Genomic DNA, 27,044 nt, shown 5'->3' with positions numbered 1-27,044 from the left:
ATTAACGAGCGCAAAAGCGTCGAAATCGTATCATCGGTGTAGTGTCGGTCATTTCCATAATGTCGTGGCAGCGACAGGTACGATGTTATTCCTCGTTCCTGCGGCAGCACACATCGCTGTGTGAGAAGCCGCAGGAGCGAGGAACATCTCCTTACCTGCGTCCCGCAGCTCACGCCGGCTATGCGGAAGGACGGAGGTGGGAGGGATGTTTACGTCCCGCTCCTCTCAGCCCGTCTGCTTCTATTGGCCGCCTGCCGTGTGACATCGCACGACCTGCCCCCTTAGGAAGGAGGCGGGTCGCCGGCCAGAGAGACGTCGCAGGGCAGGTAAGTGCATGTGAAGCTGCCGTAGCGATATTGTTCGCTACGGCAGCTATCACAAGATATCGCAGCTGCGACGGGGGCGGGGACTATCGCGCTCAGCATCGCTACCATCGGCTTGCGATGTCGTAGTGTGCAAAGTACCCCTTAGTGTATGTAAACTTTTGACTTTGCAGAAAGTAATACAAATGCCTTTAAAACATTCTCGCTCTCTCTATTCTGGCATTTGGCAAATATAAATAATTTTGGTTCCTAATTGGCCTAAAACAGGAAAGGTTTATTCTGATTTCATATCAGATAGTGAAAAAACATGCATATGTGTCTTTTTAGATAGTAGATGTAAACTTCTTATTTCAACTGTACATGTGTATAGAATATAGATTTGGGGTCTATTTACTATTTAATAATAGGTATTTATTAGTAATTTTATACATTTCCTAACTAGTTAGTGTACCAGTTTTGTTTGTATTGTTATATTTTTTCTTGTGCAATTTAAAAGCACAACTACTTCCCTGTATGCGTTAATTGATGAATAACAAGATTTGATTTCCCTATCAAACATTTCCCACATTCTGAACATGAATATAACTTCTCCCCTGTGTGAGTTTTCTGATGTTTAACAAGTTTTGATTTTTCTGGAAAACGTTTCCCACATTCTGAACATGAATATGGCTTCTCCCCTGTATGAGTTCTTTGATGTATAACAAGATTTGATTTCCCTATAAAACATTTCCCACATTCTGAACAAGAAAATGGTTTCTCCCTTGTGTGAGTTCTCTGGTGTATAACAAGATAGTTTTTCATCATAAAACATTTTCCACATTCTGAACATTCATATGGCTTCTGCCCTGAGTGAATCTTCTGATGTGCAGCTAAAGCCGATTTCCGGTAAAAGTACTTCCCACATTCGGAACATGAAAATGGCTTCTCCCCTGTGTGACTTCTCTGATGTATAACAAGTCTTGATTTAACACTGTAACATTTTCCACATTCAGAACAAAAATACGGCTTTTCCCCTGTGTGACTTCTTTCATGTGTAGCAAGATTTGCTTTGACTGAAAAGCATTTTCCACATTCTGAACATGAAAATGGCTTTTCCCCTGTGTGAGTTCTGAGATGAGTAACAAGCTCTGATTTCTGTTTAAAATATTTCCCACAATCTGAACATAAAAATGGCTTCTCCCCTGTGTGAATTTTCATATGTTTAACAAGATTAGTTTTCTGATTAAAACATTTCTCACATTCTGAACAAGTAAATGGCTTTTCCCCTGTGTGAATTCTTTGATGTCTAACAAGTCTTGATATATTGCTACAACATTTCCCACATTCTGAACAGGAAAATGGATTCTCCCCTGTATGAATTTGCTGATGTCTAACAAGATCTGATTTATACTTAAAATATTTGTCACATTCTGAACAGGAAAATGACTTCTCCCGTGTGTGAATTTTCTGATGTCTAACAAGCTCTGATTTATACCTAAAAGATTTGTCACATTCTGAACATGAAAATGGTTTCACCACTGTTTGAGTTTTTTTATGTTTATCATCTCTTTTGTGATTTTTATATTGCGTAATAGTCTTTAATGAAACAGAGGATAGGACCTGTGGAAAAGACTCAGATGATAGATTTTTGCTGTGATGTTCTGGAGTTAAATCTGGTACAATGATATGCTCCTCATATGTATCTGGTGTAATAGTATGATCTTCTGCTTTAAATTCTGACAATAACAAATGTCTGTCTGAGCGGTTTATAAAGTCATCTGCCAAGAAAAAAATATATATTATTTTTCAACAGTAACTTGAAATATTGTAAATTATTTTTTGTTATGCATTTTATAACATTTCAACAAAAATTATTTAAATATATAGAATAGTAAAATGTAACTATCACCCAAGCAAATGGAAATAATAGTAGACCTCAAAGCAGGGACTAATAGAGTATGACGTTAGGCCACCAGACTGGCCTTCTGCGCTGCACTGCACACCAGTTGGTGGTAATGCTGCAAGATGTATATGCAATACTCGTATATGGTCACCCAGAATATCAGTGTACCCGTCTGTTTGTCCAATCGATAACTCTAGTTTTCTGGACAATCAGAGTGCAGAATCTCTCATGTACAGACGTCTTTGCCAGTTATTAGTTTAGACCACCGTTTCTATTCTACGATGGTGAGTGATTCCATTCGGCTCTGACTTGGTTTGTTACCTGAGCTAGCTTCTGAATTCTTCCCCAGATCTGTGTATATGCTTGACCTTTGATTCATTTTTTTTCCCTGTCTTTGAGTGACTTGAACTGTTGCCTATTACGGACCTTGACTTGTTCCTACAATGCTTCTCCTGCTTAGATGTCCGTGTTCCTGACCTCTGGGTATCTATGATCATTTCTTAGGGTACAGTCACACTAAAAGACGTACCAGCGATTCCAACCACGGTACAACCTGGTCAGGATCGCTGGTACGTCGCTACAGGGTCGCTAGTGAGCTGTCAAACAGTCAGATCTCACCAGCGACTCGTGTAACGATGCTGCGCTTGATAACCAGGGTAAATATCGGGTAACTAAGCAAAGCGCTTTGCTTGGTTACCCGATAGTTACCCTGGTTACTAGCGTACACCGCTTACAGGCTGCCCACGCTGGCTCCCTGTATACGTAGTTAGGGTACACATCTGGTTACTAAGCAAAGCGCTTTACTTAGTTACCCAATATTTACCCTGGCTACGTGTGCAGGGAGCCAGTGCGGCGTACGCTGGTAACCAGGGTAAATATCAGGTAACCAAGCAAAGCGTTTTGCTTAGTTACCCAATATTTACCCTGGTTACCAGCGTACACTGCTTACGCAGAGTCGGTGCTTGTTGGTCTCCCGCCGTCAAACACGCCGATGTGTGCTGCACAGCGGGAGACGAACGAGCAAAAAATGAACCAGAACAGTGTGTAACGATCAGTGATTTCACAGCAGGGACCAGGTCGCTGCTTAGTGTCACACACAGCGAGATCGCTGATGAGGTCACTGGTACGTCACAAAATCTGTGACTCAGCAGTGATCTCGCTATGTGAGAAGTACCCCTTCTGTCCCCTGATAGCAATGGCATTTGTCATGTCGAGTATTTGTGACCTAGAGAATTCAAGCTGTGAATTCCAAATCTATGTACTGGTAATAAATGGTGAATAATAATAAGGGAATAAAAGATCTCTTGGACCCCTTGCCTCGTTTACCAGCACCAAGCTTTCTGGTGGTTTGCATCATTTTGCTGTTAGCATAACCATAACAAACTAAATGGTTAACCCCTTCCCCACCCAGCCTATTTTGACCTTACTGACCTCGTCATTTTGCGCCATTCTGACCAGTGTTCCTTTATGAGGTAATAACTCTGGAACGCTTCAACGGATCCTAACGATTCTGACATTGTTTTTTTCGTGACATATTGTACTTCATGAAAGTGTTAAATTTAGGCCGATATTTTTTTGCGTTTATTTTTTAAAATTTCAGAAATTTGGCAAAAGTTTTGCAATTTTCAAAATTTGAAATTTAATGCCCATAAATCTGAGATTTATGTCACACAAAATAGTTATTAAATAACATTTCCCACATATCTACTTTACATCAGCGCAATTTTCAAAACAATTTTTTTTTCGTTAGAAAGTTAGAAGGGTTCAAAGTTCATCAGCAATTTTTAATTTTTCCAACAAAATGTACAAAAAAAAATTTTTTTAGCGACCAGATCACATTTGGAGTGACTTTGAGAGGCCTAGGTGACAGAAAATACCCAAAAATGACTCCATTTCAAAAAATGCACCCTTCACTCTACTCAAAACCATATCCAAAAAGTTTATTAACAATTTAGGTGCTTCACAGGAATAAAAGTAATGTGGAAGGAAAAAATAAAAACTTTTTTTAATTTTACACAAAAATGTTACTTTAGCCATAAAATTTAGCATTTTCACAAAGGTATCAAGAAAAAATGCATCATAAAATTTATTGTGCAATTTCTCCTTGTGCAATTTCTACCTCATATGTGGTGGAAATCAAATGTTTGGGCGCACAGCGGGACTCGAAAGGGGAGGAGCGTCATTTGACTTTTAAACACAAAATTGTCTGGCATCGTTAGCGTATGCCATGTTGCGTTTGGAGATTACCTGAGGTGCCTAAACAATGGAGCTCCCCCTCAAGTGACCCCATTTTGGAAACTAGACCCTTCATGGAATATATCTAGATTTTGAATGAGCACTTTGAACCCCTGGGAGCTTCACAAAAGGTTATAACGTTCAGCCGTGAAAATTAAAAAAATAAAAAATGTTTACCACAAAATTGTTACTTCAACAAGGCAGCTTTTTTCCCACAAGGGTATCAGGAAAACAAGCACCATAAAATTTATTATGCAATTTCTCATGAGTACACAGATACCGCATACAGTATGTGGTGGAAATCAAATGTTTGGGTGTACAGCGGGGCTCAGAAGGGAAGGAGCGCCATTTGAATTTTTGAAAGCAAAATTAGCTGGAATCATTAGCGGATGCTATGTCGGGTTTGGAGACCCCCTGAGGTGCCTAAACAATGGAAACTTCCCACAAGTGACCCCAATTTGGAAACTAGACCCCCCCATGGAACCTATGTAGATGTGCACTGAACACTTTGAACCCCCAGTTGCTTCAGTGAATTTTATAATGTTGTGCCGTGAAAATGGAAAAAAAAAAAAAAAAAAAAGTATCACAAAATTGTTCTCTTAGCCTCTATTTTTTTTTCATTTTCACAAGGGCAACAGATAAAATGGACCTCAAAATGTGTTGGGAAATTTCTTCTGAGTACGCTGATACTCCATATGTGGGGGGAAACCACTGTTTAGGCGCACGGCGGGGCTCGGAAGGCAAAAAGCACCATTTGAATTTTCAAACGCAAAATTGCCTGGAATTGTTAGCGGATGCCATGTTGCATTTCAAGAGCCCCTGATGCTAAACAGTGGAAATGCCACACATGAGACCCCCCACCCCAAGGAACCTATCTGCGGGACATTGTGTATGGTGTGTGGGATGTGTAAAAAAAAAACCAACCCGTGTGTGTATATATATACCGTATATATATATATATATATATATATATATATATATATATATATATATATATATATGGGCATCTGAGTAATAATGCTTCAATTGCATTTTATTATCATAGATATTTCCATTTGGAGAAAGCAAGTCAAATACAAATATGAGGAAGGGATGTTAAAAAGAGCACTTGAATGACCTGTCATGCATGAAAAGATCACACTAAAAATGGATATGAAACTGGGAACAATACTTCATCAGAAAATCTTATGTTGGACAGTATGATAAACCAATTCTAATTGATAATTGAGGATTGTTACACCAGAAACATCCAAATGTGTTACCAATAAAAAGGTGAGATACCAGAAAAATAGAACTGATGAAGAGAATGTCATTAATAAATAACAGTTAGCATATAGTAATTATAACTGACATCTCAAAATTGTTACACCAGAGCAGTTAGACTAAGGTGATTAGTGCTTGAATGGGACAGAGGAGACCAAGGGTAAATGAGAACCTTGGTTTGTTGTACCTCAGCACCTAGACTAAGATAACTTGGTGCTTAAAGTAGGAAGGAAAAAATCCAGGGTAACACCAGTACCTAAAAAAGTTATATTAATGCAATTGGATGGAAGTAGTTAATAAGGAAAACATGAAAGTGTTACATGTTTAGCCTAAAGGTACCGTCACACTAAGCAACTTACCAGCGATCCCAACAACGATAGGGATCGCTGGTAAGTTGCTAGGAGGTTGCTGGTGAGATGTCACACTGCGACGCTCCAGCGATCCCACCAGCAACCTGACCTGGCAGGGATCGCTGGAGCGTGGCTACACGAGTTGCTGGTGAGCTCACCAGCAACCAGTGACAAGCCCCCAGCGCCGCGTGGAAGATGCTGCGCTTGGTAACTAAGGTAAATATCGGTAACCAACCCGATATTTACCTTGGTTACCACCGCACGGAGCTACACGTGCAGAGAGCAGGGAGCAGCGCACACTGAGCGCTGGCTCCCTGCTCTCCTAGTTACAGCACACATCGGGTTAATTACCCGATGTGTGCTGCAGCTACATGTGCACAGAGCAGGGAGCAGTGCACACTGCTTAGCGCTGGCTCCCTGCTCTCCTAGCTACAGCACACATCGGGTTAATTAACCCGATGTGTCCTGCAGCTAGCTACATGTGCACAGAGCAGGAGCCGGCACTGACAGTGAGAGCGGCGGAGGCTGGTATCGAAGGTAAATATCGGGTAACCAAGGACAGGGCTTCTTGGTTACCCGATGTTTACATTGGTTACCAGCCTCCGCAGAAGCCGGCTCCTGCTGCCTGCACATTTAGTTGTTGCTGTCTCGCTGTCACACACAGCGATCTGTGCTTCACAGCGGGACAGCAACAACTAAAAAATGGCCCAGGACATTCAGCAACAAGCAACGACCTCACAGCAGGGGCCAGGTTGTTGCTGGATGTCACACACAGCAACATCACTAGCAACATCACAAAAGTTGTTCGTTAGCAGCGATGTTGCTAGCGATGTTGCTTAGTGTGACGGGGCTTTAAGGTAGCCGGATTGTTACACAATAACAACTAGATTGAAATAGCATAATTGTTTAGGTAAAACAGAGCCCACCAGGGTAATAATTACCATAGATTGTTACACCAAGACAAATGAATTAAAAGAACTTGGTGCTAATCAAGCAAAAGGAGCTGAGGGTAACACAGAGCATGTATAATACATATACAGAGTAGTTCTTACGTACCAATAACACAGTGTAAAATAGAAAAGCCCAAAGGTTAACCCCTAAAGCAGACTCCGACGTACATTTCACAGAGATGTGAACTCTTGCTTCATCAGGGAGTGAATGTGCTCTCTGAGCATCAGGTTTAAATAGCCGTCAGTGATTCATTGCAGCTGTATCATGTCATTAGATTGTAGCGGCGCATGTGCACATGACACCGCCCGTGCCCGAGGACATTCATAAGCCGTCATGCGCGGGGACGCGTCTCCATAGCTCCCGAGCATGCGCAGACACCAACCAGAGACGGCCGGGAGGAACACGAGCCAGCAGTGCCACGCATGCATGCGCACATCAAATGACGGGGAGTAAATGTAAGGAAGATGACAAGAGGACTCAAACAACAAAGGAGACAAGGTAGATATACAATATGGGACAATGCAAAGACACTTATATAAAACCGCAATGTAATAAAATATTAATATAATTAAGATCCATATCGCAGAGTGCATGCCATTGAAGTGATCCACATCCAGTCCAGTCCAGTCTTTATGCAAGTTCCAATATAAACATCCAAGGAAGAGTATCCAGATGTAACATCATATGAATCAAGTTATCTTAGTCTAGGTGCTGAAATACAACAAACCTAGGGTCTCATTTACCCTTGGTCTCCTATGTCCCATTCAAGCACTAATCAACTTAGGGCTGCTTTACACGCTACGACATCGCTAGCAATTGCTAGCGATGTCAAGCGCGATAGCACCCGCCCCCGTCGTTGTAACGATATGTAGTAATCGCTGCCGTAGCTACGGCAGCGTCACACGCACATACCTGTGCAGCGACGTCGCTGTGACCGGCGAATCACCTCCTTTTTAAGGGGCGGTTCGTTCAGCATCACAGCGACGTCACAGCAGAGTCACTGAACCGCCGCCCAATAGAAAAGGAGGGGAGGAGATGAGCGGCCGGAACATGCCGCCCTCCTCCTTCCTTCCTCCTTTTCCGGTGGACGCAGGTAGGAGATGTTTGTCGTTCCAGTGGCGTCACACACAGCGATGCGTGCTGCCGCAGGAATGACAAACAACATTGTTACTGCAGCAGCAATGATAATTGGGAATAGGGGGGCATGTCAAGATTGAGCGATTTTGAACGTTTTTGCGACGATTCAAAATTGCTCATAGGTGTCACACACAACGACACCACTAAAGCAGCCGGATGTGCGTCACAAATTACGTGACCCCCAACGAGATCGCTTAAGCGATCTCGTAGCGTGTAAAGCCACCTTATGTCTAACTGCTCTGGTGTAATAATTTTGAGATGTCAGTTATAATTACTATATGATAAGTTTTATTAATGACATTCTCTTCATCAGTGCTATTTTTCTGGTACCTCACCTTTTTATCGGTAACACATTTGGATGTTTTTGGTGTAACAATCCTCAATTATCAATTAGAATTGGTTTATCATACTGTCCAACATAAGATTTTCTGATGAAGTATTGTTCCCAGTTTCATATCCATTTTTAGTGTGATCTTTTCATGCATGACAGGTTATTCAAGTGCTCTTTTTAACATCCCTTCCTCATGTTTGTGCCACTATGTTTCTATTTGACTTGCTTTCTGCAAATGGAAATATTTATGATAATAAAATACAATTGAAGCATTATTACTTGTTCTTTCTCCTGTTTTCGCTTTGCCATTTGAGTACCTCTGCATGTTGTAAGTGCTCCTCTTAGTAGGACCCTCCCAGCTGCTTTTCCATTGTATTTGGACTTCGTGTGTGTGTGTATATGTATATATATATATGTGTGTGTGTATACACTGTGTGCAGAATTATTAGGCAAATGAGTATTTTGATCACATGATACTTTTTATACATGTTGTCCTTACTCCAAGCTGTATAGGCTTGAGAGCCAACTACCAATTAAGTAAATCAGGTGATGTGCATCTCTGTAATGAGGAGGGGTGTGGTGTAATGACATCAATACCCTATATAAGGTGTGCCTAATTATTAGGCAACTTCCTTTCCTTTGGTAAAATGGGTCAGACGGGAGATTTGACGGGCTCTGAAAAGTCCAAACATGTGAGATGTCTTTGCAGAGGGATGCAGCAGTCTTGAAATTGCCAAACTTTTGAAGCGTGATCACCGAACAATCAAGCGTTTCATAGCAAATAGCCAACTGGGTCGCAAGAAGCGTGTTGGGCAAAAAAGGCGCAAAATAACTGCCCATGAATTGAGGAAAATCAAGCTTGAAGCTGCCAAGATGCCATTTGCTACCAGTTTGGCCATATTTCAGAGCTCCAACGTTACTAGAGTATCAAAAAGCACAAGGGGCGCCATACTCAGGGACATGGCCAAGGTAGGGAAGGCTGAAAAACGACCACCTTTGAACAAGAAACATAAGATAAAATGTCAAGACTGGGCCAAGAAATATCTTAAGACTGATTTTTCAAAGGTTTTATGGACTGATGAAATGAGAGTGACTCTTGATGGCCAGATGGATGGGCCAGTGGCTGGATCAGTAAAGGGCAGAGAGCTCTATTCCGACTCAGACGGCAGCAAGGTGGAGGTGGGGTACTGGTATGGGCTGGTATCATCAAAGATGAACTTGTGGGACTTTTTTGGGTTGAGGATGGAATGAAGCTCAACTCCCAGTTTCTGGAAAACAACTTCTTCAAGCAGTGGTACAGGAAGAAGTCAGTAGAAAAATATGATTTCCATGCAGGACAATGCTGCATCACATGCATCCAACTACTCCACAGTGTGGCTGTCCAGTAAGGGTCTAATAGATGAAAAAAATAATGACATGGCCCCCTTGTTCACCCGATCTGAACCACATAGAGCAGAGGTCCCCAACTCCAGTCCTCAAGGCCCACCAACAGTGCAGGTTTTTGGGATTTCCTTAGTATTGCACAGGTGTTAATGTAATTACCTGCCCAGGTGCTGCTTCCAACAGCAGTGCAATGCTAAGGAAATCCTGAAAACATGCACTGTTGGTGGGCCTTGAGGACTGGAGTTGGGGAACCCTGACATAGAGAACCTGTGGTCCCTCATAAAATGTAAGATCTACAGGGAGGGAAAACAGTACACCTCTCGGAACAGTGTCTGGGAGGCTGTGTTGGCTGCTGCATGCGATGTTGATCGTAAACATATCAAGCAACTGACAGAATCTATGGATGGTAGGCTGTTGAGTATCATCATAAAGTAAGGTGGCTATATTGGTCACTAATTTTTTGGGGTTTTTGCATGTCAGAGATGTTTATTTCTAAATTTTGTGCAGTTATATTGGTTTACCTGGTGAAAATAAACAAGTGAGATGGGAATATATTTGGTTTTTATTAAGTTGCCTAATAATTCTGCACAGTAATAGTTACCTGCACAAACAGATATCCTCCTAAGATAGCCAAATCTAAAAAAAACCCACTCCAACTTCCAAAAATTTTAAGCTCTGATATTTATGAGTCTTTTGGGTTGATTGAGAACATAGTTGTTGATCAACAATTATAAAAATCCTCTGAAATACAACTTGCCTAATAATTCTGCACTGTGTGTGTGTGTGTGTGTGTGTGTAATATATATATATATATATATATATATATATATATATATATTATGTGTGTGCACATGTGTGAGTGCATTTTTTATATGTATATGTGTGTGTATATGTGTGTGCATGTGTGTTGTTACAGAGGGGACGATTGAATATTAAATAATATATCAATCGTCGCCCCAAGTCCGCCGGGCAGGTATTAACGCCACTGAGCCGGTCATGTGCGTACAGGGCATGTTAGACCGTGAAGGCCCCTGACACTGTAGACTGGTCATGTGCGTAGGGGGCACGTCAGACCATAAGGACTCTGACCCTCACCGTGTCGAGACCCAGCTTGTACCTAGATACGAATACCTGGTACCGGCGCCTGCCCTAAAATCAGATTCACACTGGCACATATACACAAGTCTGCCACTGGCACTGCAGACTAAAATGGCGCATGGAACCCACTCACTCTGACAGCCAGGAAAGCAGCCTTTGCTGTCAGCATGCAGTATGTGACGCTCGCGCCCTGATGGGCAGAGCTACGGACCTCTTATAGCCACTACCCTGGCCCAGACCACATGGCATGTGGTAATGGCGTCGGCTGCAGCCATACAGGAGCTACCACTTCATCGCTGATGTCACTGTTGACCAATTAGTGGCCGCCTTGTTATCAATGACATCACGCACATGCTCAGTTTGGCTGCATGAGCACTTAGGCTCAGGAGGGTACAAAACTCTAGCCAACCAATGCCTTAAGCGACGGCCAGGTAGCGCTGCGGAGTTGACTGACGCCAATGTGGGAGTCAATGACGGGACTGGACCGGTTCGAGGCACAACAGAACCCCGAACTGTAACGTGTGTGTGTGTGTGTGTGTGTGTATCTGTTTTCTTTGAGTAGAAAAAAAACTAGAAATAAAAAGAGAAAATAGAAAGGAGAATCAAATTTGGTAACATAAAAAAGAAACATACTAAACGGACGTCAGAAAAAAACAAAAAAAAAAATTCTGCCAAAACTGCGCACAAATGGCGATCAGTATGTGCATCACGGATCGGCGATCAGCGGCTGCAGAATGCACAGACGGATGGGGTGGAAAAAGCAATGTGGGATAACGGAGAAAAAGAAAAAAAAAATCCTGACCAAAATTGCACACAGATCGTGATCTGTGATGTGCAACATGGATCATCGATCAGCGGCTGCAGGACGCGCGGACGGATGGGGTGAAAAAAGAGACGTCAAGGGTCGGGAAGGGGTTAAGAGATTATGATGGACCATCAAATTTAGTGTGAAGTGGCCAAACACATTCAAACTCTTGAAGAATCCTTTACTGTTCTTGAGCCCTACGCACATTTGCCCTGGAAATCTGTGCTTTTTATGAAAGTTGTGTTATTTCCAGCTATGTTCCTAAACCTCTGTCTCTGAAAAATATATGACTTACTATTTCCTTATTACAAGACAATCCTCTGTTATTTGTGGAAACCCTTGATAGTTAAAAAAATAGGATAGACGTTCAGAGGGTTTAAGCAATGGGCTCCAAATTCCTGGTATCAAATGTTGGTTTCTTCTTGGGCCTGTCAGACAGCATTAATGCAGTTGTCCCCTATTTGGAAAGGTAATACTAATGAGCCAAAAGTGGGGGAAACAAAGAAATTATACTTTCCTCTCAAACCAGAGTAGTCCCCACACTCATACACAGTCCCATTTTTCTAAAAAGGGAACTAGTACAGGTTTCCTGTTTGGATGAACTGTGATGGTTGTTGATTGGGTGCAGCTGTAACATGATGCCCCATGCTCATGACTTGATGCTGAAGACCAGTGAAGGATGCAGTACCGAGAGCGGAGCAACATTGACACTTATTATTAGCCCCTTCTAGGCCCATTAACTTTAAATGTAGGGGAACAACCTATTGGAATACATGGTGGGGCACCAATCAACTTCTGACTCTCTTGAGAATTGCTAGGAGATTGTGAGCGTGAACATCACTTTAAACGAAATTAGAATTTTATTCCTCTTCCTTGGGGACAACCCTATTACCACCAGCTGAGAACCCATGCAGATTAGAGTTACGTGCTCCATCCAGGACAAAAAGACTATATGCAGAAAGCTTGGTCTGTTCTGATACTATGGTGATCTTGGTCAACTCAAACTCCTTTTAAAAAAAAAAAAACCTTTGTAAACTCAAGAGTTTAGCTCTGAGAGTTAAGTACATGCACATCTTTCCAATTTTATCCAACATTTGTTGCCAAATTTAGTAATCTTTAGATAGCTTTCAACGCTTAGGGGTACTTCACACACAGCGAGATCGCTACTGAGATCGCTGCTGAGTCACGTTTTTTGTGACCTCATTAGCGATCTCGCTGTTTGTGACACTGAGCAGCGATCTGGCCCCTGCTGTGAGATCGCTGCTCGTTACACACAGTGCTGGTTCGTTTTTTTATTGTTGCTCTCCCGCTGATAAGCACACATCGCTGTGTGTGACAGCGAGAGAGCAACAATCCTGAATGTGAAGGGAGCAGGAGCCGGCGTCTGACAGCCTGCGGTAAGCTGTAACCAAGGTAAACATCGGGTAACCAAGGTGGTTACCCAATATTTACCTTCGTTACCAGCCTCCGCAGCTCTCATGCTGCCAGTGCCGGCTCCTGCTCCCTGCACACGCTAAGCTAAGCGGTGTGCGCTGGTAACTAAGGTAAACATCGGGTAACCATACCCGATGTTTACCTTAGTTACCAGTGTCCGCAGCTTCCAGACGCCGGCTCCGTGCAAGCGCAGCGTCGCTTGCACGTCGCTGCTGGCTGGGGGCTGGTCACTGGTCACTGGTGAGATCTGCCTGTTTGACAGCTCACCAGCGACCATGTAGCGATGCAGCAGCGATCCTGACCAGGTCAGATCGCTGGTCGGATCGCTGCTGCATCGCTAAAGTGTGAAGGTACCCTTAGACCACTATTGAGGATGACAATTTGTTTTGTCATCCACTTCTGACTGAGGAGCCCCTGTGGAGGCATTGTATGGAAACCACTACAACACCCCCTGAGTCTCAACCCACATGAATAGCCCTGGGGAAAAAAATATGTCCCTGAATTTAGTGTGATACAATATTTACATTAGGCCTGTTTCACACGTCAGTGAAAAACACAGACATTCTTCACTGACGTGTAAAACACGAACATGTCCCTCCATGTGCCGTGACTCACGGCACACGTGGGATGTCTAAGTGTAATCCGGGCTCCATTCTCCGTGGTCCGTGATTACACATAGTGATCAACTCATCTGTGCCCGCTCCTGCTGTCCGTGATGCTGAAGAGTCCCGCGTTGCAGCATCCGGCCATCGCTGACCCCCGCTGCAGCTGCTTCCGGGTCGGCTGTGTCGTGCATTCATGAATATGCACGACAATAATGAGCCGGCTCAGAAGCAGCAGGCAGCACAGGCTGCACAGAGCGTCGCTGGAGAAGGGGAGTATAAAATGATTTTCATTTTCAATGTCCGTGTGTTTCTGGTGCGTGTTTCACGGATCACACCATAGTGTGGTCCGTGAGACATCAGTGATGCCAGAAAAAACGAACATGTCTCCATGCGGCAAACACGGACACGCGTGTACGCCGCATGGAGACACGGTCAGTGAAAAATCACTGATGTGTGAGCAGACCCATTGATTATAATGGGTCTGCGTATGTCAGTGATTCTGGTACGTATAAAAAAAAGCACATACGTACCAAAATCACTGACGTCTGAAACAGGCCTTAGGGATACAATTGAATATGACAGGGATCAGGGTGGTAAAACATTTTTTACAACTGATTTGATTGACCATATGTTCAATTAGACTAATCTAATGTGTTCTAAACCTCACAGATGGACCCAAATAGATGTAACAAACATGGAGACATTTGGGGCCTTGTATTAAACATGAGGTATAAACACACACAAAAAAATACAAGCATTAGAGCCTACTGGAGTATATTCTATACCAGAGATCTCAAACACGCGGCCCGCGGGCTGCATGTGTGACGCCCTGGACTAGCCAGGTAGTCACAGGTAGGCCCTTGCACAAACACCCATTCCCTTAACAAGGTAACAGCAGCCAACCTAAAAACCCTGAGTCACCCCTCTCAGGTCTTGACGTTCACACCAGGGGGTAGAACCAGGTGGTTGGCCACGCCCACCGAGGAGTTCGGATAGCCTGAGGTGGGAAAAACACAAACAGATCAGTTTTGGAGGTGAAAGAGAATGGTAGTAAAGAGTAAACAACTGTCAGGGGTCTGGGTCGTAGCCCAGATACCCTGTGGTCAGGAGGCAGATGGTGGTTGCCGCCTGCAGGAGCCGGGAAGACGGCTGGTGGAACCGTAAGGGACCGATACAGGGTAGTGGCCCGCCGGTACTGAGCCGGGGAACAAACTGGAAACCGGAGCACCAGGAAGGGTACTCAGACCCAGAACGAGGTCCAGAAGCCACTGGACCACGTCGAATTCACTGATTGAGGTCTGGACCTTAGATCCTTTCCCGTCCCAAGACCCGAAAGACGGCAACAACCCACTGAGGAGGATAGAAAGCCACCGCACAGGCAGAGAGATCCCACGGGACAGCACCTGCGGGCAAACGGGTTCCCCGACACACATAAAGCCGGGGAGCGGACTACCGTCGCTGAAGCGTAGGCAGTCAAATTCTACAAAACGAGGTGCAGGAGAAAGGCGGGAACCATCGAACCAGGTGGGGGACCAAGCGCAGCCGGCTGCGGGCACCGACCACCATCCTTTTGGTTTACCAGAGACTCCGGTGTATCTGTCATAGTGAGTACAACAGTGCCCTCGGGCCACGCACCGCGACACATCAACACGCACGCACCTCGCGACCACCGGGCCCCGGGACCATCACCCCCTGCCCACGGAGGGGTCAACACCAGACTGCACAACACCGTCCCTGGGAGCCTAGTTACCGGCAGCGGTGGTGTCCTCATTCACCACAACCCGTGGGTGGCGTCACCCGTGGGTGGCCCCGGCCGTGAACCTCCCCACCGAAGATCACCCTCCTTCACGTAGTGCCAGCTTCCCTTCAGAGCGACATGACCCCCGGGTGCCGGAGGCGCTCGAGCCACCCACCGAACGAGCCCGGACCCGAGCGGCTCGGCTGCGGCCAAGCGCGGGGCGGTACACATGCGGCCCCCGAGGCTGCTGGTTTCGGCCCGCAGACCCCGTGACAATCGAAGCTCTATGCCTGTGGGTCGGCGGCGGCAGGACTTTACTACAATTGAATAATTTATGGTGCCGCTCAGAGGAGTTGTCTGCACTATTTCCATGGCTGCTGCCCGCCAATCAGATGCAAGGAAAAGGAAATAACATCGCTGTATAATATCACCTCATTGCATGTGATTGGCCGGCGGTAGCCACTGGTATAACGCAGACAGCTCCTCTACGCGGCACCGCAAATGATTCAATTACAGTAAAGTCCTGCTGGCGCTGGTCCCTGGACATAGAACTGCGATCGTCATGGGCTGCAACAAGAAGGTACTGTACGTGCCCACGATCAGGACCCGTTGCGTCCTGGACGCGGCGGGTCCTGACTTGCGGGGCCGCAAGTCTCCTCCTTAGAAGACTGAAGCTACCCGTGATCAGGGTTCGCGGTGCTGCGGTCTCCTCGCGGTGTTCTCCCTAGGGAGGGCATGCGACTCCACAGCATAAATTCACATGCTGCGGCCTCTGCAAGCCGCACCGCAAGTCAATTTTCACTGCTAACCGCACAAACACAGTGGGCATGGGATTTTTAGAAATTCCATCCACTCTGCTTGTACTGTACATTGCAGCATTTTGGACGCAGCTGCATTCAAAATGCTGCAAACACTGATCGTGGGCACACAGGGAACGGAGGAAAGGTGAGGAGAATTTTTTTTTTTTTGCATACTACTAAAAGGATGGCCACAATACCACAAGGATGAGCACAGTACTGCAGGACACAATACTGCAGGACACAATACTGCAGGGCACAATACTGCAGGGCACAAGGATGAGTACAATACTACAAGGATGGGCACAATACTACAAGAATGGGTACAATACTGCAGGGCACAATACTACAAGGATGGGTACAATACTGCAGTATGGGCACAATACTACAAGGATGGGTACAATACTGCAGATCACAACACTACAAGGATGGGTACAATACTGCAGGGCACAATACTACAAGGATGGGTACAATACTAGTAGGCACAATACTACAAAAATGAGCAAAATACTACTGGGCACAATACTACAAGGATGGGCACAATACTACAAGGATGGGTACAATACTACTGAGCACAATACTGCAAGGATGGGTACAATACTACTGGGCACAATACTACAAGGACGGGCATAATACTACTGGGCACAAACTACAAGGATGGGCACAATACTACTGGGCACAAACTACAAGGATGGGCACAATACTACTGGGCACAATACCACAAGGATGAGCACAATACTACTGGGCACAATACTACAAGGATGAGCACAATACTACAAGAATGGGAACAATACCACTGGGCACAATACCACAAGGATAAGCACAATACTACAAGAATGGGTACAATACTACTGGGCACAATAATACAAGGATGGGCACAATACTACTGGGCACAATGCTACAGGATGAGCACAATACTACTGGGCACAATATTACAAGGATGTGCACAATACTACAAGGATGGGCACAATATTACAAGGATGGGCACAATACTAATGGACACAATATTACAAGGATGAGCACAATACTACAGGGCACAAGGATGGGCACAATACTACAGGGCACAATACCACAAGGACTGGCAAAATACCACAAGAATGGGCACAATACTACAAGGATGACCAGAATACTACTGGGCACAATGTTACAAGGATGGGCACAACACTACATGGATGGGCAGAATACTACATGGATGGGCACAATATTACAAGGATGGGCACAACACCACAAGGATGAGAACAATACTACTGGGCACAATATTACAAGGATGGGCACAATACTACAGAGCACAATATTACAAGGATGGGCACAATACTACAAGGATGGGCACAATACTACTGGGCACAATATTACAAGGATATGCACAATACTACAGGGCACAATACCACAAGGATGGACACAATACTACTGGACATAATACTACAAGGATGGGCACAATACTACTGGGCACAACATTACAAGGATGAGCACAATACTACAGGGCACAATACCACAAGGATGGGGGACATTAATACAGGGCACACAGATGGGGACATTACTACAATATGTTGGCTAAGGTTGCTATATGATGCTGCTAAATTTAAACCAATATTACAAGGTCATGAAATATTTTTTTTGTGCCATTAAAAAAAAAATGCTCTTTTTATATATATATATATATATATATATATATATATATATATTATATATATTATATATATATATATATATATATATATATATATATACACATATACACATATATATATATATATACACATTTATACATACACAGTGCCTACAAGTAGTATTCAACCCCCTGCAGATTTAGCAGTTTTGATAAGATGCAAATAAGTTAGAGCCTGCAAACTTCAAACAAGAGCAGGATTTATTAACAGATGCATAAATCTTACAAACCAACAAGTTATGTTGCTCAGTTAAATTTTAATAAATTTTCAACATAAAAGTGTGGGTCAATTATTATTCAACCCCTAGGTTTAATATTTTGTGGAATAACTCTTGTTTGCAATTACAGCTAATAATCGTCTTTTATAAGACCTGAACAGGCCGGCACAGGTCTCTGGAGTTATCTTGGCCCACTCCTCCATGCAGATCTTCTCCAAGTTATCTAGGTTCTTTGGGTGTCTCATGTGGACTTTAATCTTGAGCTCCTTCCACAAGTTTTCAATTGGGTTAAGGTCAGGAGACTGACTAGGCCACTGCAACACCTTGATTTTTTCCCTCTTGAACCAGGCCTTGGTTTTCTTGGCTGTGTGCTTTGTGTCGTTGTCTTGTTGGAAGATGAAATGACGACCCATCTTAAGATCCTTGATGGAGGAGTGGAGGTTCTTGGCCAAAATCTCCAGGTAGGCCATGCTATCCATCTTCCCATGGATGCGGACCAGATGGCCAGGCCCCTTGGCTGAGAAACAGCCCCACAGCATGATGCTGCCACCACCATGCTTGACTGTAGGGATGGTATTCTTGGGGTCGTATGCAGTGCCATCCAGTCTCCAAACGTCACGTGTGTGGTTGGCACCAAAGAGCTCGATCTTGGTCTCATCAGACCAGAGAACCTTGAACCAGTCTGTCTCAGAGTCCTCCAAGTGATCATGAGTAAACTGTAGACAAGCCTTGACATGACGCTTTGAAAGTAAAGGTACCTTACGGACTCGTCTGGAACGGAGACCATTGCGGTGCAGTACGTTACTTATGGTATTGACTGAAACCAATGTCCCCACTGCCATGAGATCTTCCCGGAGCTCCTTCCTTGTTGTCCTTGGGTTAGACTTGACTCTTCGGACAAGCCTGGCCTCGGCACAGGTGGAAACTTTCAAAGGATGTCCAGGCCGTGGAAGGCTAACAGTAGTTCCATAAGCCTTCCACTTCCGGATGATGCTCCCAACAGTGGAGACAGGTAGGCCCAAGTCCTTGGAAAGGGTTTTGTACCCCTTGCCAGCCTTGTGACCCTCCACGATCTTGTCTCTGATGGCCTTGAAATGCTCCTTTGTCTTTCCCATGTTGACCAAGTATGAGTGCTGTTCACAAGTTTGGGGAGGGTCTTAATTAGTCAGAAAAGGCTGGAAAAAGAGATAATTAATCCAAACATGTGAAGCTCATTGTTCTTTGTGCCTGAAATACTTCTTAATACTTTAGGGGAACCAAACAGAATTCTGGTGGTTTGAGGGGTTGAATAATAAATGACCCTCTGAATAAACTTTTCACAATTTAAAAAAAAATAAAAAAAGAAATAACATTCTTTTTTGCTGCAGTGCATTTCACACTTCCAGGCTGATCTACAGTCCAATTGTCACAATGCCAAGTTAATTCCGAATGTGGAAACCTGCTAAATCTGCAGGGGGTTGAATACTACTTGTAGGCACTGTACATATATAATATATGAACAACGGCAAAGCAGAGTCCAGCAATAACGTGAGCAATCCAGGATGCTGTTAAAAAAATTCTCTTTCTTTTTATTCATAGATCCATTAAAATACAGTGGTCCAAGCAATTCAGAACAGCATTATCGCATGAAAGTAGCGCAGATAGGACTACGCATTTCAGCAGTTTCAGAATCTGGACCGTGAAGAAGGCGGATTTTACCGCTGAAACGCGTAGTCCTATCTGCGCTACTTTCCTGCGATAATGCTGTTCTGAATTGCTTGGACCACTGTATGTTAATTGATCTATGAACAAAAAGAAAGAAAAATTTTTTAACAGCATCCTGGATTGCTCACGTTATTGCTGGACTCTGTTTTGCCGTTGTTCACATTTGTATGGATGGACTCCTACATCCTGATCCGGGCACAACGGAGTTAACCAGGTCAGCTGAGGTTCCAGGTGATTCACAGGAGTGAGCTGGTCTACATTGTTGGACATATATATATATATATATATATATATATATATATGTATATATATATATATACACCGTATTTTTCGCTTTATAAAGACGCACCTGATTATAAGACGCACCCCCAAATTTGGTGAAGGAAAAGAGAATTTTTTTTTTTAATGTTAAATGGGGTCCATCTTATAATGCCAGTGTCCCTCTAACAAATCATATAGGGTATATGTCCGTCATAGCCCCCCCATCCTAAAATTAGCCCCCTTAATCTGGATATGGCCCCCTTATATTGAATATAGCCCCCTTGTGATGGCACACGTTCCCCTGTGCTGCCTATGGTCCCCTATGAATTGCACACGTTCCCCTGTGTTAGATAGCGCCCCCATGCTGCCCATGGCCCCTATAGATCGCACAAGTCCCCCTGTGTTAGATATCGCCCCCATAATGCTGCCCATGGCCCCTATATAGATCGCACAAATCCCCCTGTGTTAGATATCGCCCCCATAATGCTGCCCATGGCCCCTATATAGATCGGACAAGTCCCCCTGTGTTAGATATCGCCCCCATAATGCTGCCCATGGCCCCTATATAGATCGCACAAATCCCCCTGTGTTAGAGATCGCCCCCATAGTGCTGCCCATGGCCCCTATATAGATCGCACAAGTCCCCCTGTGTTAGATATCGCCCCCATAGTGCTGCCCATGGCTCCTATATAGATCGCACAAGTCCCCCTGTGTTAGATATCGCCCCCATAATGCTGCCCATGGCCCCTATATAGATCGCACAAATCCCCCTGTGTTAGAGATCGCCCCCATAGTGCTGCCCATGGCTCCTATATAGATCGCACAAGTCCCCCTGTGTTAGATATCGCCCCCATAGTGCTGCCCATGGCCCCTATATAGATTGCACAAGTCCCCCTGTGTTAGATATCGCCCCCATAGTGCTGCCCATGGCCCCTATATAGATTGCACAAGTCCCCCTGTGTTAGATATCGCCCCCATAGTGCTGCCATGGCCCCTATAGATCGCACAAGTCCCCCTTTGTTAGATATCACCCCCCTGCTGCTGCCCATAGTAAAATAAAACACTCTTTCCTTACCTCCTCCAGCGTTTATCTCCCTCCTGTCTCCCTCCGTGGTTCTGTTCCTCCACTTCCTGGTTCTCAGTGCGGTCATGTGATCGGCACAGCAGACTGAGATCTCTGCGTGCCTGATCACAGTGGAAGCAGGAGACCGGTGAGAAACGCTGCAGGGGTAAGTAAAGCTATTTTATTTTAGAATGAGCAGCAGCCTGGGGGTCAAATCTAACACAGGGGGTGCATGTGCCATCACAGGGGGACGCAGAGACATATAATATGCACCGCTCCCCAGCCCATCACTGCGGTGAGATTTCAGCACCACAGGAGATGGACAGCGGCTGTGCATATTATATGAGCGGGAGCAGGAGATCAAACGCTGCCGCCGCAGCGTTCACCTGCGCTCCAGAGCTGCCCCCACCTCCCCTGGACCCTGCAGTGTACATATATATATATATATATATATATTATACCCCCCTCCCCCCCGTATATTCGGCTTATAAGACACACACCCTACTTTCCCCAAAAGAACAAAAGTGCGTCTTATAAAGCGAAAAATACGGTATATAAAATTTGACTAAACAAAAAGATGCAGGTTTGTTCTAATAAACAAGCAAAAAAGTTCAAAAAAGTGATCCAAAGATGTATAGAAAAAAAATATGGAATCATTAAAAATGTCATTTTGTCCTGCAAATAATGCGGCCCCTCTCGATTTTTTTTCCATATGTGGCCCGTACACCCAGCTGAGTTTCAGACCCCTGTCCTATATCAAACTCCAAAGTTCTGCATGGCCATCACCAGGACACTTTTCAAAGAGAAATTTTGACGCTTTTCTAATAATAAGCAGTGCTTACCCCATGATGACTGAAATCATGACCACTTTCATAAGATTAGGCCCCGCTTAGACAAAATCAGTGCTCAGTTTGCCCAGCTTTGCATATCCATAGGGGAGTCCTTTATACATTTTAAAGGGAGGCTTTCATTTAGCCAGTACCTACCAACCAAAAGCGGGCATGGTATAATGTAAAGATGTAGAAGCTGTGCAAGAATACACAAAAGATACACCTACAAGTTTAATATACCCCAGCATTGAACTCCCTTCTCCACTTTCGAAGTTACATGAAAAAAGCATGGGATTTAGTGCACCCACTGCTGAACTTTAGCTACCACCTCAAGATAGATAAGTTACATACAACTACTCTAGTACCTTGCTTGCAGAAGTAATGTGGCATGCATTGCTATGACAGATGAAGAATCAGAGAAGTTTCTGTACGATACTGCTTGAGCAAACATTCAAAAATGTTGAGAGCAGAGCATGATGCAGTACAATGTATAATAATATACTGAGTATGCACTTAATATAGATGCCACTGTGAAATGCGTATGGATTTCATCAATGTGCAGACTTGATGGATATCAAGAGGTGGCCATCAAGGTCCTAATATTTGGGCTTTTCTGAAATCTAGACCACACATATTACATTAGGGCAACACTTTCTCAGTGAAATCTCCTCCACTGGAAAAGAAATACCCATAGTGAAAAAAACGATTGACCCGAATGTCACAGTGGGATGGCTTTTATGATCAAAACAGTGTTAACTATATTTTTTATGTTACTATTTATTTACTTACTGCAGGATGCCTATGCATATGATTGTATTCTAGTTTGTTTGTACATATGTACCTACACATTACATTTATACTAACAGGACAGCTTGTTTTTGATTTTACGTATTGTACCAGGACAAAAATTTCTGATACACCTTTGGAACATTGGGATTTTCTTGTTTACAGTCCTGTGGAAGAAGAGGACAGGGACATTTCTCTGGTGTTGTCCTCTTACTGGATAGGAATAGAGGAAACACATCCAGGGACTGAATTAATTCCTTACATACAGATAATTATAGGCCGTGTGTATTTAGTTCTGTCTATTACCTGGTGATGTGAGGGGCTGGGGATCCTTCATCATGACATCCTTGTACAAATCCTGGTGTCCTTCTAAATACTCCCACTCCTCCATGGAGAAATAGACGGCAACATCCTGACATCTTATAGGAACCTGACACATATAATAATATCATCATCCCCCGATCCCTTCATATTATTACTGTATAACGTCCCAGCATTCCCAGCAGTGTCACCTCTCCAGTCAGCAGCTCAATCATCTTATAGGTGAGTTCTAGGATCTTCTGGTCATTGGCGTCCTCATGTATCAGGGGGTGAGGTGGAGGCCCCGTGATTGGGCTCAGGGGTCTTCCCCATCCCTCAGACACAGGGTCCTGACAGTGCTCACTAGAGGTCTTCTTCACTACTGTGTAATCCTGGTTATGGAGAGACACATTAATAAAGCTCACTACAGACATTTCGAGAGTCCTCACCTGTCTCGTTCTCTCCATTTGTTATTCCCGTAGATAAGATTGATGGGATGTGACGTCATCAGAATCTCTCACCTCTCCAGTAAGCCGGAAGAGGATCTCTAGGGTGAGGGGTAATATCCTCTCCACCATCTTGTCTCTGTCCCTATCCATCCTTGACAGGTCAATCAGGAGAAAGCTCTTATATATAGAAGATCTGAGAGGATCCAATATTGTAGGGACCTGAATGGGGAGAAGATGACGATGTAACATCAGAAAGATCCCATGTAATAATACAATTACTGAAGATAATAAGGGGACATGTATGGCATATCATCTCAGTAGGGCATCATGAAGCATAAAACACTAAAATCACTTACATAGTATTACCAGTGCAACCAATATTGTCATTGCAGAGATGTAAACAGATACTTAAGGAAACCACAGGATTATTAGCACTGAAGTGGTGGGAGATTAAACATGTATTCAGTCAAAATTTTAATTCTTTGACAGCTGGACAATCCAATCATATAGTATAAAACTCCTAATCCATTGGTTTTACAACTAGGTAAATACAAACCCCTACAAGTCTCATGGGTGTGCTCCACTCTAAGGGGACTTCTGGCGAATCTGAGACTAGAAGGTCATTGCACCTTTTTGTAGAGAGGTTTGCATTTGATGTTTAAATGTACTTGCCTTCTTTTGGTGCTGTAGGGGTTCAGGACTCTTTCCTATCTGGCTATCCTTTGGAGCCTTAATCCCAGGTGCAGCTCTTTTAGTACCACTCCCCTTCCCTCTAAATAGTCACATGTCATATCATCTGATGTCAGTGATAGATTCTCACATCTCAGCTGTCCACTCTACAAGGACCCTGGCTATAGAAGAAGTCTGAAGTTTGTGACTATTGCAGCTGTGGTGTTAGCTACTTTGGAGCTAACAGATTGCCATTTAGACATCAGTTTTTCTTTCATTTGTAAAGGTCATGTGATGCCAGTTTTTCACCAAATCGGATCGAAAATACGGTTGGCCTCATTTAGAGAGGATGGAGAGGGGAAGAGAGAAACTACTCAGGGATGACAAGGAGAGTGCTTATATTTTTTTCTTGCTAAATCAGCAGCTCAGAGCATCTGATAAAGAAGCGTAAACAAAGAAGTTAAAACAGCATTTTTAGCATTGTGTTTTGACAGATGGAAGGAAAACAATGGAGTATGTTACAAAGATTAATACCTTTGCAAAAGATGATCAATAGAGATGATCCAATTAATCCACTGCAGATCAGCTTTCAGTTAATTTTCCCAAAATTCGCATATCCCTTTAAATTTTAACAATTTTTGTTTCGGGTTGGGGATTGGCTAAAAAGAATAAATGGATGCTCGCATGGACAAGGAACTACGTCTCTCCATCAGAACATGAAGTGACATCATCTGCTCATTTGTAAAAGCATGGGGGCCATCAATAAGTGTAAGCCTCAAGTTGTCCTCCTCCTACTCATTATGCACATCTTTCTGGTAGCCATGATGCACCATTGTATAGTATCATGTCTATGTCATCATAACCATCATTATAGTCATCCACTGCTATTGCTTGTCATATTCAACAATATACAATAAAAGTACAATCTCCTTATATTCACATCTGCAAGTATCCATTCCTGATTTTGTATCAAGGAAACAGGTATACAGTGGTACCTCGCTTAACGAGTAACCCACTTAACGAGAATTTCGCTTAACAAGCAAAGCTTTCTGTAAATTTGTAACCCGCTTTACGAGAAAGCTTTGCTGGACGAGCGAAATCCTCACCTCAAACACTTCCGGTTCCGTCCATCCACCGCACTCTAACCCGCACTTGCAGTCCACACAAACACACACATGTACTCACAAACACACACGCAAACAAACACGCACTCACACACATACAGTATTATGCTCACCTTACCTTCCGTTCCACCGCCGGTCTCCTGGTTCTTGTAGTTCCCGGGTACATCGCGGTGAACTACAAGTACCATGAGGCCGGCGGTGGAACGGAAGGTAAGGTGAGCATATAATATCTGTACCTTCCGTTTCATCGCCGACCTCCTGGGTCCTGTAGTGCGCCGCGCCGCTCTGCTCTGCTCCATTCCAGGCATCGGCATCCATAGCAACGAAGCAGGAACTTCTTGGTTCCTGTCACCGCTTGTGAAAGGCAGCGCTCTGGCCAATCAGAGGCAAGCGGCTCTGCCTTTGACGTCAGCGCTCTGGCAGGAAGTTCCGCCGTCGTCGTTATGGTTACCTGATACACGTAAAGCCACTGGATAGGGATACACAAATAATGATATTGATAGTAGCTAGGTAACCCAGCAATAACAAACGCCTAAAATATAACTTTTAATGGGGTAGGTTAAAAAAGACCAACACACATAGATGCGCAAAAAGCGCCTAAAAGATGTCACTAACTGTGGTATCCTACATAGACTTGTTGGTAGGAAAAAGTCCTTCACAGAGAGACAATCATTTTATAAACAGCAGCAAACAATCCCTAATAATAAATTGCTGAATAGGGAGTATAAAAAAAATGGAACAATCTCACCAGTCTTTAGATTACTGTGAGTAGATGTTCCTCAGTCACCATAAATTGTCGGATTGAAACCACAGAAAGATCCCCTGGTTCCACCAGGTATTCAAAAGGATCCACTAAAAATAGGTTCCAATATGCAGACATATAGGATTTCTCTCTCAACGCGTTTCATCATATCCTCAGGAGAGTAAGAAATAAGTCCAAAAGATGCTTGGTGTCCCTCACAGGACCGGCATATCAGCCACTGTATAAACAATGAATATCACCAAATCACCATCAAAGTAAAGCGAACCTTATGTCACATGGCTCAGCTGCAGGCAGCATACTCACCAGGGTCCGGACACATGGCACATATGGGTGCTGTGCGACCATATCAGTCACCGGCACTGCTCATTTTAAACGGCAAAGCATTGCCGCTCTGGCGTGTGACGTCACGTCCGCATCACGGGTGCCCGCCCACTTCCTGTGGGCCGCTCCGTGCTGAAGCGCACGCATAGCGTTAGGGACGGAGTCTTGGAACGCAGGCCAACTGCGCAGGCGCAGACACAATTCCTTCACATCATGGAATAATAACGCAGTTTACTTATAAAGCCTGCGGTATCCATCAGAGAGGAATGATAAGATAGCGCTCACTCCAAAAATTGTTGTACAGGGGCACAAATACCTGTCCCATGCACAACATATCCAGGTTAGATACAGCTGTATAACTCCGGTACAGGAAAACATTAATAGTGGGATAAAAAGCAGGGAGCAAGGGGGGGCCTCTATCACAAAGGAACGTCTGGTCAGAACAAAAGCAACCCGAGAAATCTGGGCCTGATAAGATGAATTGAAAAGACCCACCACCATAGATCTAAAATTGTTAAGCCCTATATATAACCTGGACCTACCTATCATGTGGGGGTC

At 44.1% G+C, this 27,044-nt stretch overlaps 1 protein-coding gene across 1 annotated transcript in view; it reads right to left on the bottom strand.

The window, feature by feature from the left end:
* Window positions 1-631: 631 nt before the first annotated feature.
* LOC142312879 (uncharacterized) overlaps window positions 632-27,044 on the bottom strand; it is a 266,832-nt gene continuing 240,419 nt past the window's right edge. The window contains exons 38-41 of the mRNA XM_075351863.1: window positions 23,682-23,828; window positions 23,373-23,552; window positions 23,167-23,290; window positions 632-2,080 (exon numbers count right to left, since the gene is read on the bottom strand). Of these exons, the coding sequence (XP_075207978.1) occupies window positions 825-2,080; window positions 23,167-23,290; window positions 23,373-23,552; window positions 23,682-23,828 (1,707 nt within the window). The 3' untranslated portion in view covers window positions 632-824. The remainder of the gene's footprint in view (window positions 2,081-23,166; window positions 23,291-23,372; window positions 23,553-23,681; window positions 23,829-27,044) is intronic.

Source organism: Anomaloglossus baeobatrachus, chromosome 5, assembly GCF_048569485.1.
Source record: "Anomaloglossus baeobatrachus isolate aAnoBae1 chromosome 5, aAnoBae1.hap1, whole genome shotgun sequence".
NCBI lineage: Eukaryota > Metazoa > Chordata > Amphibia > Anura > Aromobatidae > Anomaloglossus > Anomaloglossus baeobatrachus.
Note: the sequence above shows the minus strand (reverse complement) of the source record. Positions and strands in the feature narration are given on the sequence as shown.